The sequence below is a fragment of the Galeopterus variegatus genome, unplaced genomic scaffold, assembly GCF_000696425.1.
Source record: "Galeopterus variegatus unplaced genomic scaffold, G_variegatus-3.0.2 Scaffold210, whole genome shotgun sequence".
NCBI lineage: Eukaryota > Metazoa > Chordata > Mammalia > Dermoptera > Cynocephalidae > Galeopterus > Galeopterus variegatus.
Window position 1 is genome coordinate 215,664 of NW_007726321.1, and position 16,533 is coordinate 232,196.

Below are 16,533 nucleotides of genomic sequence, written 5' to 3' on the forward strand. Positions count from 1 at the left end.
GGCAGCGTCCTCGGCTGGCCCCTGGCAGCGCCCTGTGCCCTGCCTGCTCCTTGGTGCTTCCCACGCCTGTGCCCACCCACGCCCCTTGGCTCGCTGCCTCTCCGATTTCCCGCTTTTGGCAGATGGAGCTTCTTGGAGCCTCTTTCCCTCCCACTTGGCCTGGGGTGGGCAGTGGGGGAGGCCGGCCTCCCCCTGTCTCCTCACTGTGTTGTCCAGCAGCAGACCAGGCTGGGACAGCCCCTGCCGCCCGAAGCCTTGGGTTCTGGTTTCTGAAATCCTCCATAGATTTCGGAGGCTGCTTATGTTGGTAGAATATACATCCACAAAATGTATTGTTTTAACCGTTTTTAAGTGTACAGCTCAGTGGCATTAAGTACACTGCTGTGCAGCTACCACCACTGCCCATCCCTCCCCAAACTGAAACTTGGTAGCCGTGAGACGCGAGCTCCCTGTCCCCGTCCCCCAGCCTCCAGGTCTGTTTATTGGGCCTGCCAGACGTGCACCTGCCCCTGCTCCCTGGGGCCTGTGTTTCTGCCTCTAGAAGCCTTCCCATGCTGGGCCTGTCACGGGCATGGACACACCGTCCCTGCTGCACTTTTACATGGAGGCAGGGACCTGCAGAATAGGCTCTCGAGAGAGTTCCTCGGATGGGCGGACAGACAGATGGACCGATACTGCCTCTCACCAGGCTGGTGCAGCAGGGGAGGGTGCTGCCCTCTCTGGGGGCAGGGCTGGATGGGCATTGGTGGAAAGACAGACGGAACCCAGTGTGCACAGCTCTGGAAAGCAGGAGGGACCTTAGAAGCCTTTGCAGTAAATGCTTTTTCCTCTTGCCTCTTGGGCCAGATCAGATCGATTGTTTTTTATGAAAACACATAATTGTTGGAAAACTTTAGATTTAAGAGAGCTGAGCAGATCGCTATTGCTAGAGCATGTCATGGAAGGAAGAGGGGTCCTGACCGTAGGGACCACTCTGGGGGACGGTGTCCGCTCAGGAGGAGGGGCCCAGGACTCTCCTGGGGCGCACCTTTGTTGAGCCACCACCACTGCCCCCAGTTTGCAGCTCTTTGGGGTTTCCTCATTTCTGGGGTGTAGAAAGGGTTTGGTCCATGGTGGGTAGAAAGGGCGGGGGCCTCCATTCATGGAGCTCATCCTGCACCCTGCCCGCGCTCAGCTCCTCACACGGTGCTCCCCGTCAGCCTCCCTGACGACCCTCCGGGCGGCAGCGGCAACCCACTGTGCAGACGTGGACACCCAGGCCTGTCTGGCATCAGGCGGTGGTGCCTCCTGCCTGTGCCTCTGGTCACCACTCTGCATTTTCTGAGCTCCTGGTTTAGGGCGAGAGAGCTGCGGGTCCTGGGGACTGTGGTGAAGGGGGAAACCAAGGCAAGAGCGAACTGGCTGGTGCCTCCCTCCAGAAGACATCCTGGGGAGGGTCACAATGAGGCGCTTGGATGGGGACAGACCGGGGAGAGGCAGCACTGGCCGCACCCCAAGCCTGGGCTTTGGGGTCATGCAGGGCACTGTGGCCAGAGGTCTTGTGTGGACAGGGGTGCTGAGCTCTGTGCTGAGCCCCTCCTTCACCTCCGCCCCCCAGGGTGGAGACAGCCGAGGGGACTCTAACCATGGCCCAGCAGAACCACAAGGGGCCTGGAGCCCAAGGGCCAACCTGCCTCTAGCACTGGAGGGAGGAGTCAGCCATTGTCACCCAGGTGGCCTCCATGGAGAGCAGGTGCCCTCTGCATAGTCAGGATGTGTGTCCTGCCCTGGGAAGGCCTGGAGAAGTTGCTGGGAGGGGTAACCAGAGGCCCTGCTGGGGGGCTGTCTTCCTGGGTGGTAGGTTCTCGTCACAACCCACAGGTGGGACCCCGTGTCTGGCCGCTGGGTGGGTGCCAGCCCCGACCCAGACATTTTCACGGAAGAGTCGCTGCCAAGCAGCTTCTTCCCCAGCCTGGCTCTGTCATCTGGTCCCTTCATCACAGAGGGGACGATGTGGCCTGGCTTATTTTCAGAGTATCCAACTGTTTTGGCCCTGGCTGTCCAGAGTGGCTGCTGTAGCTGGATGATGGAGCTGTCGCTGGGCTCCCAGGCCTCACACTTGGGGATCTGTGGGGGCAGAGGGCGGATGTTGTCTGGCAGGCCCCCTCCAGGAGACTGCCTCTGGGCTCAGGCTTGGAACCCGCTCCCCTTGGTGTGAGACCCCAGTTGACGCCACCTCTGCTCAATCATGAAAGGTTGGGCCAAGGGGTCGGGTCGTTCAGGAAGGGAACAGGTGCTCAGGGTGAGAACTGGTGACTCACCCATGACCTGCCCTCTCCCGGGGTCTGGAGTAGGCAAGACTGGGTCAGCATGTGTCAGCTCCAGGAGGCAGCAGCGGTCTGAGGTACAGAGGGGACGGACGTGGCTCTGGCCCTGGGGATTCGCAGTGATGCCATGTACTGCTGGCACCCTTTGTGTAGTGCGTGGCACCCTCTCCAGCACCCCAAGAAGAGCTGATGGGGCCCTGGTTCCCCTGGGGGTGAGACCCACATCGTCAGCCTATTACCTCCTGACAAACCTCATGTGTTCTTGGGAGGAAACAGGCTTGGCTCACGAGTGGTGGGCAGGGACTCCTGCTCTCCGACTCCAGGTCCCCTGGCATCCCTAGCAGCCGCACAGCACTTCGTCAAGTTGGTGCCAGCACCTTGAAAATGTCAGCAAAGCCCTCTGGGGGAAGCCGTGTTGCTTGCGCCTCTGACACAGGCCCCAGTGTGGGGGTCTTCAGACCTGGGAGTTGGAGGCGGGCTCTGGTGACCTGGACAGGTCTCAGCCCCCGACACACAGAATAGATTGGCAGGCGCTGGGGCGGCGAGGGGGAATCAGGGGTGGTGGATGGCGTTGTGTCCAATGGCTCTGTGCGTGTGTTTGGGCTCCCAGAACCGGACACCAAAAAACGTCCGCTGTCCTTACTGCATGCTAATTAAAAGACTAAGATTTTAGAAAGGAAGAACAGCAAGTTAGAAAATCAGTCACAGCCTCAGGGTCCACCCACGGGAGGACAAGCACCTGTACTGTGCGTGCGTAAGAAACACAGGAAGACGGTAAACCTCAGATGTGTCGTGTTGGGAGCGAGAAGGTCACGTGAACGTAGGGATGCATGTGGCCTCGCGGGAGTGCCGAGCTTGGCACCTGGCAGCACTGTCCTGAGGGCCGAGGGGCTGGCCGTCCCCTTTGCCCACACATGCTGACCATCTGTCTCCTTCCACAGCCTGCCTGTTCCGCGTCAACGCACTCTCTCTGGTCTACCTGCTGTCACTGCTGCTGCTGCCCTGGCTCCCGGGCCCCACCCGGCACGGCGTCCCAGGTAAGGGGCTTGGTGGGAGAGGAGCTGGAACCCACTGCTCAGAGGGCTTTGTCCAGTGGACCCAGCCCAGTTCCCATGGTGGGAGGGGTATTGGGTATTTGGGGCAGAAACCTGTACCATGATGACCTACACTCAGTTTCAGCTGAGCCTTGGAAGACAGACCTGCAGCATGATGTCACAGGGGACAGTAGCAGGAGGGACAGAGAGGACCTTTCTTCCTGGGACCCTTGTCACCTGCCCCATAGGTGCTTAGTGCCAGTTTTGTGCTGGTTTTTCAGTGAAAGCAGCGGTCAGGGGCCCGTCCGCAAAGGCTGCTCAGCACCCTATGGGTAGGGAAGGGCCCCCAGCCAGCCTTTAGGGTTTGGAAGGTGAAGAGGCTTAACGGGGGTCCTCGGGGAGGTGTGTGTGTGAAGGACAACCAAGGAGGGCTGAGGGTTGGGCGAGGCCCAGGTGGGGCATAACTTCCCGGAACCCCTGGAGGGCCACTTGTGCCCACGGGCACTGCCCTTGTGGAGGCTCTGGGCACAGTGGACAGCTGCTCTGGGCCTGGGGGAGCTGCTGTCGTGTCAACACAGCTGAGTGGTGTAAAACCACACACTTTGGGGCTGGAGGTCAGATGTCTGACGTGGGTCTCACGGGGCTAAAGCCAAGGTGCCGGCAGGGCTGTGTGTTTTCTGGAGCCTCCAGGGGAGAATCGTGTCCCTGCTTTTTCCAGCTTCCAGACACTTCTGCATTCCTGGGCTCGTGGCCCCTCCTTCCTCCTTCAAAGCCAGCAGAGTCTGGTTGAATCTCCTTTACGTCCCACCTATAACAACCTTGTGGTTACCTGAGCCCACTGGACAATGCCGGATACTGTCCCTGATTACGGTTGCTGGTCTCAGCTGATGAGCAGCCTTCATTCCATCTGCTCTTCTAACTGCCCTGCGAGGTCCACATGTTCACAGGCTCCAGAGATTAGGATACGGCCGTCTTTGGGGTCCATTCTGCTGACCACAGGGTCACCCCCTCTCTGGCCTGTTGACATATGGCTCTGAGTACCCCTCAGGCTGCCTTCTAGCTCAGGGTGCTTTGGAGCAGGCACTGGTCTTGGAGCACGGGCAGGACTCAGGGGTGCAGAGAGCAGAGGAAGGTGTTTTGGGGAGGGCCCAGCACAGGCAGAATGCTGGGAGCCACTGGAGACTCAGGGCCAGACCCCTTCCAGGACTCACAGCTAGGGCTGGACGGGTGCCTCTCTCTCTCCTGGTCCCGATCCCAGGCCTCTCCCTCCCTCCACGGAGCCCATTCTGTCTTCTCCCAGGCCCTCGACCAAAAGCCACTTATTCTGTAAATACTTCATGCCCCGTGTGCGATTGGGAACACTTTTCTCTAATCAGTAGTGGGGGAGCTCAGCCTCCCAGCCAGACCAGGGGAGACCTGGAGACCCTGCCTCCCTGCCTGACCCTCCATGTGTCCATCTGTCCAGTCTCCGAGGCCCTTCAGGGACAGAGACGCTGCCCAGTTCTTCCAGGCAGTGGAGGAAAATGTGAGGCCTGGCTGAGCTGCCTGTGCCTTTATGGCTTACACAGCTGCCGGCCTTGGCACCAGCCCCTGGTGGAAGGTCTGATGCCACCCGTCCCTGGGAGCACTGCCCTGGCCCCGTCCCCACATAGGCGTCAGCCTGACCCTCTGGGGGCTGGGGGCAATCTGCTGGGGGTGGCCAGGCAGGGGCAGGGGCTGTCACAGAAGCTTCAGGGCTGCAGGCAGACCCTGGGGAGTCAGCTGCCAGAGAGCTGCATGGCATTTAGGGGCTCCTGGAAGCCCCATCCCTGCCTTAGAACAGAACCTACCTTTGAGGCTGCTCTCAGGAGAGAGATCCTCCCCACCCTTCACCCTCTGTACCCAAGGGGCCTGCAGTGGGGCCCTACCCTCTCCGCCATCAGCCTAGCTCAGCCCTGGAAGCCTCCAGAAGCCTCCCAGACCCCTGGCCTCCCTGCTGCGATGGCCTGGGCTGTAGCTCTGCTTTTGCTCAGCTGCCGTGTGAAGGTCCAGGTCCTGGGAGTCAGGGCCGCGGCTGAGAGGAGCGTGAGGATCCCCAGCATTTGCTGGGTGACGGGGTGAGGCTCTGCGAATGATTCTGTCATCCTCATGGCCACATGTTGGTGGCTGTGGTCCCAGCCCCGCTTCAGGGCCTCTCTCAGCCCCTACCCAGGACAGAGGTTGGTGCACAGCCCTCAACCGCTGTGCCCTGCTCCTGCGCTCGGTGACGCAGGTCACAGCCATGCTCCTTGGCCTCCAGGTTGATCCAGGTTTTGGTGCAAGGGCGTGTTCCTCTCAGCCTCTCCCCCTGTTGCTGGGTGGGTCTCATGGCACAGACCCCTCGTCTGCCCCCACCTCTCTAGACTCTCCTCCGTGTGTGTGTGGAGGGACCCCTCTGCAGGTGGTGCACAGGGTCCCTTGGCTAGTCTCACACACCACACGAGTCAGCCCTGCCCAGCTTGTGTCTGGAGAGTGATGTCTGCATACAGCTCTGCTGAGGGGTGGGCACCACAGCCCCGGGCAGGGGGTGAGGCCAGCTCAGAGGAAGGAGGTGCTGCCGGCAAGGGCTTCGTGGGTGGGCTTGGATGGGTCTTCCAGGCTGAAGAGGCAGCAAGGGATGGCCTGGGGGCAGAAGGTGGAGGTGCCTGAAATGCAGGAGAGGAGGTTGGGGTCCATGCTGAGGCGGGAGACGCCCCTGAGCTTTTGCAGCCTGGGCAGTGGTCTCAGGGGCTGTGGGTCGATAGATCCTCTGTACAGACCATGCCCCTGTCTGCGATGGCCTCCCCCTCCCTCCTGCGGGAAGGACCCGCCTCTCAGCCCACTTCCTGTTTCCCTAGAGAGCCTGCCAGAGCCTGAAGCCCCCCGTGGGAGCCCCTGCTCCTTTTTTTGGATGGGCAGTGGCCACACCGAGCCCCTCCCCACCGCAGATGGGGGTCGCCTGCCCTGGCAGTGGTGGCAGTGGGGGACAAGGACTGTGGGCGGATGGGCCGGGGCCAGACAGTGGTTCAGGAACAAAGGCTGAAGGCAGCAGCCAGCCAGGGCGGGCGGGTCCCTGGCTGGAGCCTCAGTCGCTCCCTTCCCCAGGATAGAGGAGCCGCTGTGGGCCGATGTGGCCTGTGATGGGAGCGTCCTGCCTGGGCAGGAGCCAGGTGGGGAGCAGGAACCCCCCCCCCCCCCCCCCCCCCCCCCCCCCCCCCCGCCCCGCCCCCCCCCCCCCCGCCCCGCCCCCCCCCCCCCCGCCCCGCCCCCCCCCCCCCCGCCCCGCCCCCCCCCCCCCCGCCCCGCCCCCCCCCCCCCCGCCCCGCCCCCCCCCCCCCCGCCCCGCCCCCCCCCCCCCCGCCCCGCCCCCCCCCCCCCCGCCCCGCCCCCCCCCCCCCCGCCCCGCCCCCCCCCCCCCCCGGCCTCCCCTCAGCCCAGCTGCTGCTGCCGCACTCGCCCCTGGAAGGGGCTACGGGTTGGGGCCCCTTGGCCTCCACGCAGGCCTCGGTCTGGGTGTCAGAGCTTTGTCTTGGTGGTTACACAGGCTGCAGCAGCCAGGCCAGGGGTCCGTGCAGTGGAAACAGTTCTCTAGTTGTCTGACCACGAGCTGGTGCTCTGAGCCTCAGTCTCCTCATCTGAAAGATGGGGAGTGTGGTAGCAGCCACCCCTGGGTCAGTGATGCAGGCTCGGGCGCAGTCTGAAGGCTGAGCAGGGCCCCCACCCAGCTAGCCATCTGGGAAGGGGATCGTAAGCTGATAAGTGGGCTTTTCCTGGAGTTGTCAACCCCACCATCTCTAGGTCATGATCATCTTTGCCAGGCCTGCTGCTGGTGAGCTGCCTTTTCTCCTCCCAGGTGGTTCCCACCATGCTGGGGCCCACAGGGCAGCAGGGGTGGTCGTCGCACCCCCACCCCACCTTGCTTCCAGATCCCACTGTGATCCACAGGTTCTGCAGGGTCTGGCCTAGAATGTCCCCCAAAGACCACTGCCCCTCTTCCTGCCACAGGGCCTTTGCATGGGCTGTTCCCTCTGCTCAGACCCAGCCCCACCCTCTGCCACTGAGCGCCACCTCATCCAGTTAGTGCCACCTCCCCTCGGACGTGCATCTCTGCAGGAACCTCCTCTGATCCCCAAGCCAGGTCCCCCCGATTTGCGTTCCCTGTGCCACCATGGTGGTCCCTGTGCTGTGGCATTTCTCGGGGTGTCACTCTCCCCAGCCAGATGGAGTCCCACAGGGCAGGGACTGGTCCTTCTGCAGAACATCCTGTACCTCACGTGCTTCATGATCAGGTCCCTGGAGAAAGGACAGGCAGCACCACCCCAGCGACTATAGCCACCAGTCACCTGATCACCTCCAGCGCCCCTCCCACTCCACTGTCAGAGGTGGAAGGGGCGACCATGTGCAAGACTCACAGCCCAGGTTCCAGGGGAGACTGGAGGAGCCCCATTTCCCCCATCAGGCTGCAGGCGACCATGCTGTTCAGAGGTGGAGGGGAGCGGGGCCTCCTGCCCAGGCACTCTCCTGCAGTACCTCCTGGCCGGCCGGACTTCCTGGCTCTGCAGAAGACAGGCAGGCATGGCAGGTGGGAGCCAGCACAGTGGAAGGTCTGAGCCAAGCAGGGGAGGAGGCCCCTGCTCCCATGGGTTCTGAGCAGGGAGGTGGGGGTGCTGAGCTCTGGAAGGTTCTGTCGTCTGGGAGCCCTGCACGGCCTCCCACTTCCCTCCTGTGGACTCCAAGCATCGGGCCCTGTGAGGGCTTTGGGCCAGATGTTCCTTTTGGCCTTTACCCCTCCTTCCCCCACCTTCCACTGCCTCCACCCTGCCCTTCCTCTCACCCTGCCCATTGCAGGTCAGAGGTTAGAAGGGTCAAAAGGTCAAGGGCCTGTAGGGACACTAGAAGGAGAAATCAGAGAAACTGGTGCAGGTCCCTCCGGGACTCCTCGCCTCGCTGAGCTGGGGTGGCATGTGTGGCTGTGACAGTCATCACTCCAGAAGGGACAGCTGAGTGTCATCCTCTGGGCCAGCCCTGGAGCCGAGGATACTGAGGCCAATTCTGAGTCTGTCCAACAAACATTGTTTGTGACCCCAAAACAGTGAACAAAACAGACACGGGCCCTGAGCCTGCTGGGTTCTGGGCAGAGAAAAGAGGGCCAGATATGATGGTGACATTTTTGCAGCCCCCAATCTGACCCTGTCTGTCCCCGAGCTCCAGGAGGTGGTGGGAGGAGCCTGTGCTGCTCCCTGCGTAGGTTCTCGGTGCTGGTGTCATCTCAGGGTCTGGCTGGGATGGCGCAGTGAGTGGCCAGCAGGGGTGAGGACCTGGTGGCTGCTACCGCCCCTGTCCGAGTGTGAGCTGCCCACCCACTTGCAGAGAGCAGAGGCGAGGCCAGGGCCCCTGAGGCCTCCTGTGCGGCCGCCCGGTCTCCTCCCTTCCCGCAGCCCAAGGCCTCCCTGCAGAGTGGACTAAGTCCAGAGCATCCCCAGGGACAGGGCCTGGCAGGACCCATGGTGGCTGGAGCAGGGCGCGGCTGCAGGGCACCATGTCCCACTAGGCACACGGTGCTGAGGGACGGAGGCTGCGGTCTGGGGCCACACCTGCCTACGCTCCGGAGCTCCCACTCTCAGCTTCTCCTCCCACGAAGTGATGAATGAAACAAGGTCTGAGATGCTCTCAGCCCCATCTGGCTGAATGTTCCCTAGGGACTGGGTACCACGTGCTGCACCACAGGAGCCTCTTAGCCCACAACAGCCCCACTAGGAGGCTGCTACTCACCCCACTTTTCTCCAGAGAGACCCTGGCCCACCCCCACTCCAGGCCACCTCTTCTCTGGGCACTCCCTTAGCGCCCTCCCCTTCAGTGTGTGCTGGGAGGCAGGCGGGCCATTGCTGGGGTCCGTCCCTCCTTTTGCATTCCCTCAGGGCTTGCAGAGCCAAGCAGTGACACAGATGTTTGCTACATAAGTGCACAGACCCACAGGTGTCTCCTCCAAGCCCAGAGGGCCTTTTCCTTTCTGTGCTGGCCTCTGTCCCCTCCTGCCTGCATCCCAGGAAGGAGCAAGGCCCAGGCAGCCGGGGGCCAGCACCAGCCCCCAGCCAGCCGGCTCCACAGGCTGCGCTTGGCTGTTCACTCATCGTGTGACCTTGGGCAAGCCCCTTCTCCACTCTGTGCCTAGTTCCTCTTCTGTAAATCAGGGGTCTTGATGGTGCCCACTCCGCAGGGCTGCTGGGAGTGGCCTGTGGGATGGCGTGTGAGGGGTGTCGAGCAGCCTTGCATGGAGCAAGTGCCTACCGAGGGTCACCACTGCACGAGGGTCACTGCTGTTGCTGGAAGCTTCAGCCACCTCCTGGGGGGGTACCGGCTATGGTGCATGCTGTGGGCCAGCCTGCTGGGATCCTGCAACTGTGCTGGATGTGTGTCTTGGGCCATGCGGACGTGGCCTGGTTGGGGGCTGTTAGCCCGGGTGGAATGGCCTTGGCTGGCCGCCCCCCTCCCATCCTCCTCGGGCTGTGTGTCAGCCTCATGCCTGCCTGCTCTGCCCGCAGGTCACACTGGCCGCCTGCTCCGGGCCCTGCTGTGCCTCAGCCTGCTCTTCCTGGTGGCCCACCTCACCTTCCAGATATGCCTGCACACCGTGCCCCGCCTGGACCAGCTTCTGAGGCCAAACTGTGAGTTGCTGGGGGCAGGGGGGCTAGGAAGAGAAGGGGGTGCCAGGGGATGCAGTCAAGGGAAAGGGGAGACCCCAATGGACTTTCTGAGCTAAACCGTAGGGCCTGCGGAGGGTGAAAGGGAGAGAGGCAGCCTCCACAACCCTGCAGGGACCTTGGGTCTCTTGGGGCGGTGACTTAGCCTCATCAGCTGCCCTGCCACCTGGGCTTTGCCTAGTGAGGACCAGCCCCTGAGCACTGGCCATGATTTATGTCCGGCCTGGATGGCCCAGGTGAAGCGCTGCCAGTAAGGACCTGGCCTAGGGGTCTGGGCTTAGCAGGGCTGATCCCAGAGCCAGCGTCCAGCTCGGGGACAGCCCTGGTCTTCTCGGCGGCCCTCCCTCTGTAAGCATCTCCTCGACTAACCTGGCTTACCACTGTGGCTCAGTGACTCTGCGAACTCCAGGCCCTCAAGGCTGCCCTGCCCACCCCCACTGCCCTGTGGACACTGTCTGCAGTTGGCCCCTGCCTCTTCCACAGACAAGGGTGGATGTCAGCACCCAGGCTTCAGATGCAAAAGCCCTGGGCTCCAAGTCCCTACCACCCCACCAGGGGCGTCCTGCTCTACCACGCAGGTGGGCAGGCAGGCGGCTGTGGCCTGTGTCCTTGTCTTCATTCTATGAAGATTTTCCTCCTGCTGTTTGGAACCTGAAGCTGGAGAGGATCTTGGTGGCCTCTGTCAGTGGCAGCTCTGAGACCGGGCCTGCCCGCTTGGCCCCACTGTCTGCACCCAGGAGCGGTGGAACTGGGCTGAAAGTCCTGAGAGCCCAGACCACCCTGTCGGGTCTTGTCCGGCCGTGTCTCGGCTGCACGCTGCCCGGCGGGGCCAAGAATCCCTATCTGCCACTCAGGACTGATGAGGCCTTCAGTCAGCCCAAGTTTCCCTGGCTGGGCCTCAATTTCCCTATCAGTAAAGGCAGCGTTTTCAGGCATCCCTGAGACCAATCATGGGCATCCTGCAGACATGAGGTGGGCTGCTTGGCTCTCCCTCCCTGATCTGGTTTCCCCTGTGCCTTTCTCTGCAGGCAGCCACTGGGAGACCTTCTTCCAACATGTAGGGGTCACGAGGTAAGACACCCCCTGACCCTTGCACCAGCCTTAGAGGACTTCCCAGGCCCAAGAGAGGGTCAGGGAGGACCCGGAACCATCCACCACGCTGATGTCCTCCAGCCCCCGCGTCCTCGGAGGCCCACCCCCCATACCCCTCCTTGCCCTTCACAGGCTGGACCTGAAGGACATCCCCAACACCATCCGGCTGGTAGCCCCCGACCTGGGCATCCTGGTGGTCTCCTCTGTCTGCCTCGGCCTCTGCAGGCGCCTCACACGGAAAGCCCAGCAGAGCCAGCGTGCCCAAGAGCTGGTGAGGGTGGTGGGCGCTGGTCACGTGTGTTGGGGCTTCATTCTAGAGCTGTGGTCCCAGCCATCTGAGGGACTGCTGTTGTTTTTTTCTTAACAAATGTAGACTCTTTAGTTGTAAGAGTGAGTATGTGCTACTTATGAAGAGCGGAGATGCCGAAGGAGAGAGGAGGTTCAAGTCCGTTCCTGGCCCTCGCAACAGGGCGGGGTGTCCACATGAGGCGTGTTCCTACCAGGGCTCCGTCTCTGGTTGGAAACATTCATGGACCCCAAGACAGTGTCTGTGCTCTTGGAAACTGTTCGTGGGGGGATTTATCAAGGCCAGGAAGCAGCAGGAATCGGCAGTGCAAGAAGATGGGTCTGTGCTAGAGAGCACCCGTGGACAGACGCCTGAGAAGCTGGGGGCCAAGGCCCTAAATCAGAGACTCTGTCTCTGGAGGGAGAGGCAGGGTCAGCTCAGCTGCCACGAGGCTTAAGGGTCCAGCCCTGGGAATCCTGGGCTCCCAGCTGCTCCCCATGGGCAGGGCGTGACTGTCGAGGTCCTGGATGTCCTCCACTGCTGAACAGCTCTGCACGTCCCTGCACGAGGACTCTGGTCACACGCCCAGCCCAGGCCTGCTCCTCCCATCCCCCACTCCCGGCCTTGGCCTCTGCCTGATGGGGCCTGGTCCCCAGGGCTCAGCCGGGATTTATGACCATCCGTGTGTCCTGGCACATAAACTCCCTGCCCGGAAGGCGCCAGGGAACATGGGCTCCTGCCACCTCACCTGTGTCCGTCTGTCAGACATCTGACACTTGTCAGGCACGTGGGCCTCAACTGCCAGAGGAGCCAGAGAGGGGAAGGCACACCCCAAAACCACACAGCAGATCAGGGCAGGGCAGCTCAGCCTGCAGCTGGCCTGGCCTGCTGTCCTCCCTATCCCTGTCCCCGTCCTGCAGGGCAGAGCTGGCACCACCTTTTCAGAGGTAGAAACGGGCCTGGAGGTCAAGTGGCTTTTCCAGGCATTTGGCAGGAGTTTAGCCTAGGCCTCCTGGAATAGATTCACTGAGAAGGGGTGGGCAGGAGGGGAGAAAGGCCAGCCCCCCAGAGCACAGGGCTCTCCAGGTGGCACCTGGGCTGCTGGATTCTTGTCTGCAGGTGACCCCAGACAGGTCACCTTCATTTCTGAGCCATCCTGCCAGGCTCTGGCGTGGCCAGTGTGGACAGACTTCAGAGTGAGAGGTGAGGGGTACTGGGCACACCTGGGCACCTACAGGGCACAGTTCTAAAACCCAAAGTGAGGAGCTCCCAAACATGACTGCACGTGTGACACTGACTGGCAGGGTCCACGAGCACCTGGCCCACAGGGACACTCTCGCTCCAGGTGCATGCACATGTGTGTGACAACATGCAGCAGGGTGCAGAGGCGGCTGCAGGTGGGACAGGAGAGGCATGTGGAGATGTTTTCCAGGGCGTTCCGAGGGACCTGCCGGGTCAGGGTTGGCTGGCCTGGACGCCGCGGGTGGGGGCAGGCACCTGTCCTTGGACCAGCAGCTGCTCTGTTCTTTCCTCTCCCAGAGGCACTCACGTTCACAGTGTTTCTCAGAAGGTTTCCCAGGGCTGGGGCCAGGCTGTGGGCGGGTGGCAGCAGGCCTGGCTGTTGTGTTTTCCTTCCAGCCCCTGGCTCCTGATTCTGGGGTGTGAGGGGACAGCCCTGGCAGGAGGGGAGCTCCTCGAACCTGACCAGTCTCACCTTCAGCTGCTGTGTGGTCTCAGGCCCCACCTGCCCTTCTTGCCCCTGCTCCCAGGCTTGGGTCTGCACCCCTCCTTGGGCCTCCTCAGCCCCCTGGATTCCTGTGAGGGCAGGATCTGTCGGTTCATCTCTCCTTTCCAGTCTTCACCCCCCATTTTACAGATGGGGAGAGTCAGAGAGGTTGAGTAACTTGCCTAAGGCTGCACAGCATGGAGACTGTTGGAGCTGGGAGAGGCCGGTTCTCCTGGCTCCAGAGCCTGTGCTCTCAGCCCAGGCACCTTATCCCACCCCAACAACTAGGAAAGGGCAGGCAGGGTGCCCACGGGGCCGCCAGCCCGGGACATCTGACGACAGAGGCTATGTCTTTCCACCACGCCCTGGCTGTCTCCATGTCTGGGAAATAGCTCCGTTATGGGAAATCCTTACTCAAGGCCAGGAAAACAGGCTTGTCAGGTCTCTGTCCCCCCAACCCAGGCAGGTGCTGTCCCTTTTCTTCCAGGGCAGTCAGTCACCTCCATCCCTCCAGAGGGTCTGTGAGGGCAGGAGCACCCCCCACCCAACCAGGATGCAGCTTGTTTCTGAGGGGGGGACAGGGGAAGGGCTGGCCACAAGGCTGTTGGGGGAACCCAGGAGACCCTGGTGCCTGGCTGTGTCCCTCAGGGCCCCCTTACTCCCCAGAGACCCCACATGGTGCCAATGGGACCCTGCTCTCCCTGGGTATATGGTTTGGGAGAGTCACCTGTCCCCTCTGAACTTGTTTCCAATCCCGTGGGACCCACTATAGAGGGTCTGCAAGTGCCCTGTGAGCTGAGGTGTGGTGCAGGGTGTGAGCAGCTGCTTGCTTTCCCAACCCCTTTAGCGGCTTCAGGGACAGATGTGGGAATCATGGCGCCCTCCCTGTCCTCCAGGGCCTGGTGGTCTAGATGGGGAGATAAAGAGATGCTCAAGGTGTTCTGGAACACTCCACGGTCAGCCTACACCAGTCAAGGACTGTGTGTCTTGGGGTGGGCAGGAAGGCCCACCGGCCCGTGAACTTGAGCGAGGAGGCAGGAAGGTGGTGGGCGGGCCTCTGGGCAAGGGGGACAGCTGGGGCCATTGGAGGGACAGCTGCAGTGTGGCGGAGCAAGGTCGACCTCACCCCAGCGCTCCCAGCTGGGCGGACGTGGGGCTGGAGTGGTGGCCTCAGAGCTGGGAGCCTGATCTCCCCACTCCCCGTGACCTTGGCAGGATGATGACGAGAGGGACATGGACAACAACACCCTGGCAGAGCTGCAGGGAGCTCCTACACTGGCCCCTACTCGGAGGTCACGGCTGGCTGCCCGATTCCGGGTCACAGCCCACTGGCTGCTGGTGGCTGCTGGGCGGACGCTGGCTGTAGTGCTGCTCGCACTGGCAGGTACCCACTGAGGCAGGGGGCAGGGCCCCAGCACTGTCACCCTGAATGGGTCTGGGAGCTCCTGATGACCCAGGAGGCGGGGGGTCATGCGCCCTGGCTGGGCTGACCTTGTGCACCCCACCCGGCCCGGCAGGCATCGCCCACCCCTCGGCCTCATCCAGCGTCTACCTGCTGGCCTTCCTGGCCCTCTGCACGTGGTGGGCCTGCCACTTTCCCATCAGCTCCCTGGGCTTCAGCGCTCTCTGCGCCATGGTGAGCTGCTTTGGCGCCGGGCATCTCCTCTGCCTCTACTGCTACCAGACACCCTTCGCCCAGGCCATGCTCCCACCTGCCAGCATCTGGGCCAGGTGAGGCCGTGCCCGGACAGCCCCCGGTCCTTGCTCTTGCCCTGGCCCTGCCCCGTTGCCTCAGCCATCAGTGACAGGCTTTCTCTGGGCAGGGTGTTTGGTCTCAAGGACTTCGTGGGCCCCCACAACTGCTCCAGCCCCAATGCACTGGTGCTCAATGCCAGCCACGATTGGCCGATCTACGTGAGTCCCGGCGTGCTGCTGCTGCTGTACTACACGGCGACCTCCCTGCTGAAGCTCCGCAGGCACCACCCCACGGGCCAGGTGCGTGCCTTCCCTCCACTTTCTTGGGGCCTGCCTGGGGTGCGTGGGCTGAGCTCCCGGCTTTGGTCTCCGCAGAGGAAGGAGGAGGCTGTGGGGGACGAGGAACGCGAACTGGAGCTGGATGAGCTGGACCAGCAGCCCCAGGGCCAGGCGAGGGCTGCTGCTGCCCAGGACAGGGGTGCCACCCAGGTGAGGAGTCCGTCTGCGCATTGGGGGTATGGTTGGAGCCGTTGGCGTGCTGCTTACCTGAGTCCTCTATAGCCCGTGACGCCCACGGGGCCAGGTGCTGAGGCCGACAACTGCATCGTGCACGACCTGAGCGGCCGGACCCCCACCCAGCAGCACCCCTGTGAGTACCACGCACAGACCCGCGTGGGGACACCCCACCCTCCCTCAGGCACACGCAGGCATGCTGTGGTTCCCCAGATCCTGGGTCCTATTGGGCAAGGCCAGTGCTGCCCCCTGGTGGCCACTAGGTGGTCTGGCGCGTCCGCCCACTGCCTCTCCTGCTGGCTCCCGAGACCTGAGGGGGGCTCCAGCTCTCCCAACCCCTGCCCCGAGGACTTGGCTGCTTGGCCCTGGCTCAGAGGCTGCCGTCCCAGGCAGATGTGGCCTGGAAGCTGCGTGTTGACGCTATTGCCGTGTGCAGGGGATGGGGACTTCTGGGTGCTCTTCACCCTACACCTTGGTTTCCGTGTCATGATTTGAATGAAGCGGATGAAGTTGCTGGCCTTGGGGGTGGACACCCTGGGGATCTTGTGTGCACAGAGCTGGAAGGGGGCAGGGGCCCTCTTGTGCATCCTTTCCTTTCAGGGTCTTAGAAACTGAGGCCCAGAGGGGCAGGAACAGGCCAGGGTCACACAACATTTGGGAACAGAGTCAGACCCACCATTGTCGCCTGCTGGGCCCTGGCCTCCCGCCCTGCCGTAGCCTACTGTCCACATTTTAGGGCAAAGCCAGGTGAGGTGAGGGACTCCAGAGCACCCCACTTTGGGGCTTACCTCTGCCCCCCACCCCCAGTGCGTCCCAGGCTGACTGAGCCTCGAGAGACGTCCCCACTGCAGGGCCTGGGCCACCTCATCATGGACCAGAGCTACGTGTGCGCCCTCATCGCCATGATGGTAAGAGTAGCTGCTGCTGGCACCTGCCACAGGCTTTCCCACAACGTGCCGGGAGGTGGGATGGCAGCTGAGGCCTTGTCCTCAGAGACAGAGCTGTGGCCCACTGGGCTGGGAGTCGCCCTCCCGCCCACAGGTGTGCATGCAGTGTGCGTGTGTGCACGTGTGGTGTGCGTCCTGTGCTGCTGAGCTCCGGGCTCAGCGGGTATGTTCCCCTCCTGCATGAGCATCACTGTGGCGGGCTGGGTGAGCAGGGTGGGTGCAGCCGGATGCACTCA

General features: G+C 62.6%; 1 protein-coding gene across 1 annotated transcript in view; it reads left to right on the forward strand.

Moving 5' to 3' along the window:
• Positions 1-3,249: 3,249 nt before the first annotated feature.
• Positions 3,250-16,533, forward strand: part of PIEZO1 (piezo-type mechanosensitive ion channel component 1) — a 34,338-nt gene continuing 21,054 nt past the window's right edge. The window contains exons 1-10 of the mRNA XM_008565877.1: positions 3,250-3,343; positions 9,880-10,002; positions 11,067-11,109; positions 11,263-11,401; positions 14,358-14,526; positions 14,660-14,873; positions 14,966-15,137; positions 15,213-15,326; positions 15,399-15,486; positions 16,158-16,258. Coding sequence (XP_008564099.1) covers positions 14,376-14,526; positions 14,660-14,873; positions 14,966-15,137; positions 15,213-15,326; positions 15,399-15,486; positions 16,158-16,258 — 840 coding nt within the window. The 5' untranslated portion in view covers positions 3,250-3,343; positions 9,880-10,002; positions 11,067-11,109; positions 11,263-11,401; positions 14,358-14,375. The remainder of the gene's footprint in view (positions 3,344-9,879; positions 10,003-11,066; positions 11,110-11,262; positions 11,402-14,357; positions 14,527-14,659; positions 14,874-14,965; positions 15,138-15,212; positions 15,327-15,398; positions 15,487-16,157; positions 16,259-16,533) is intronic.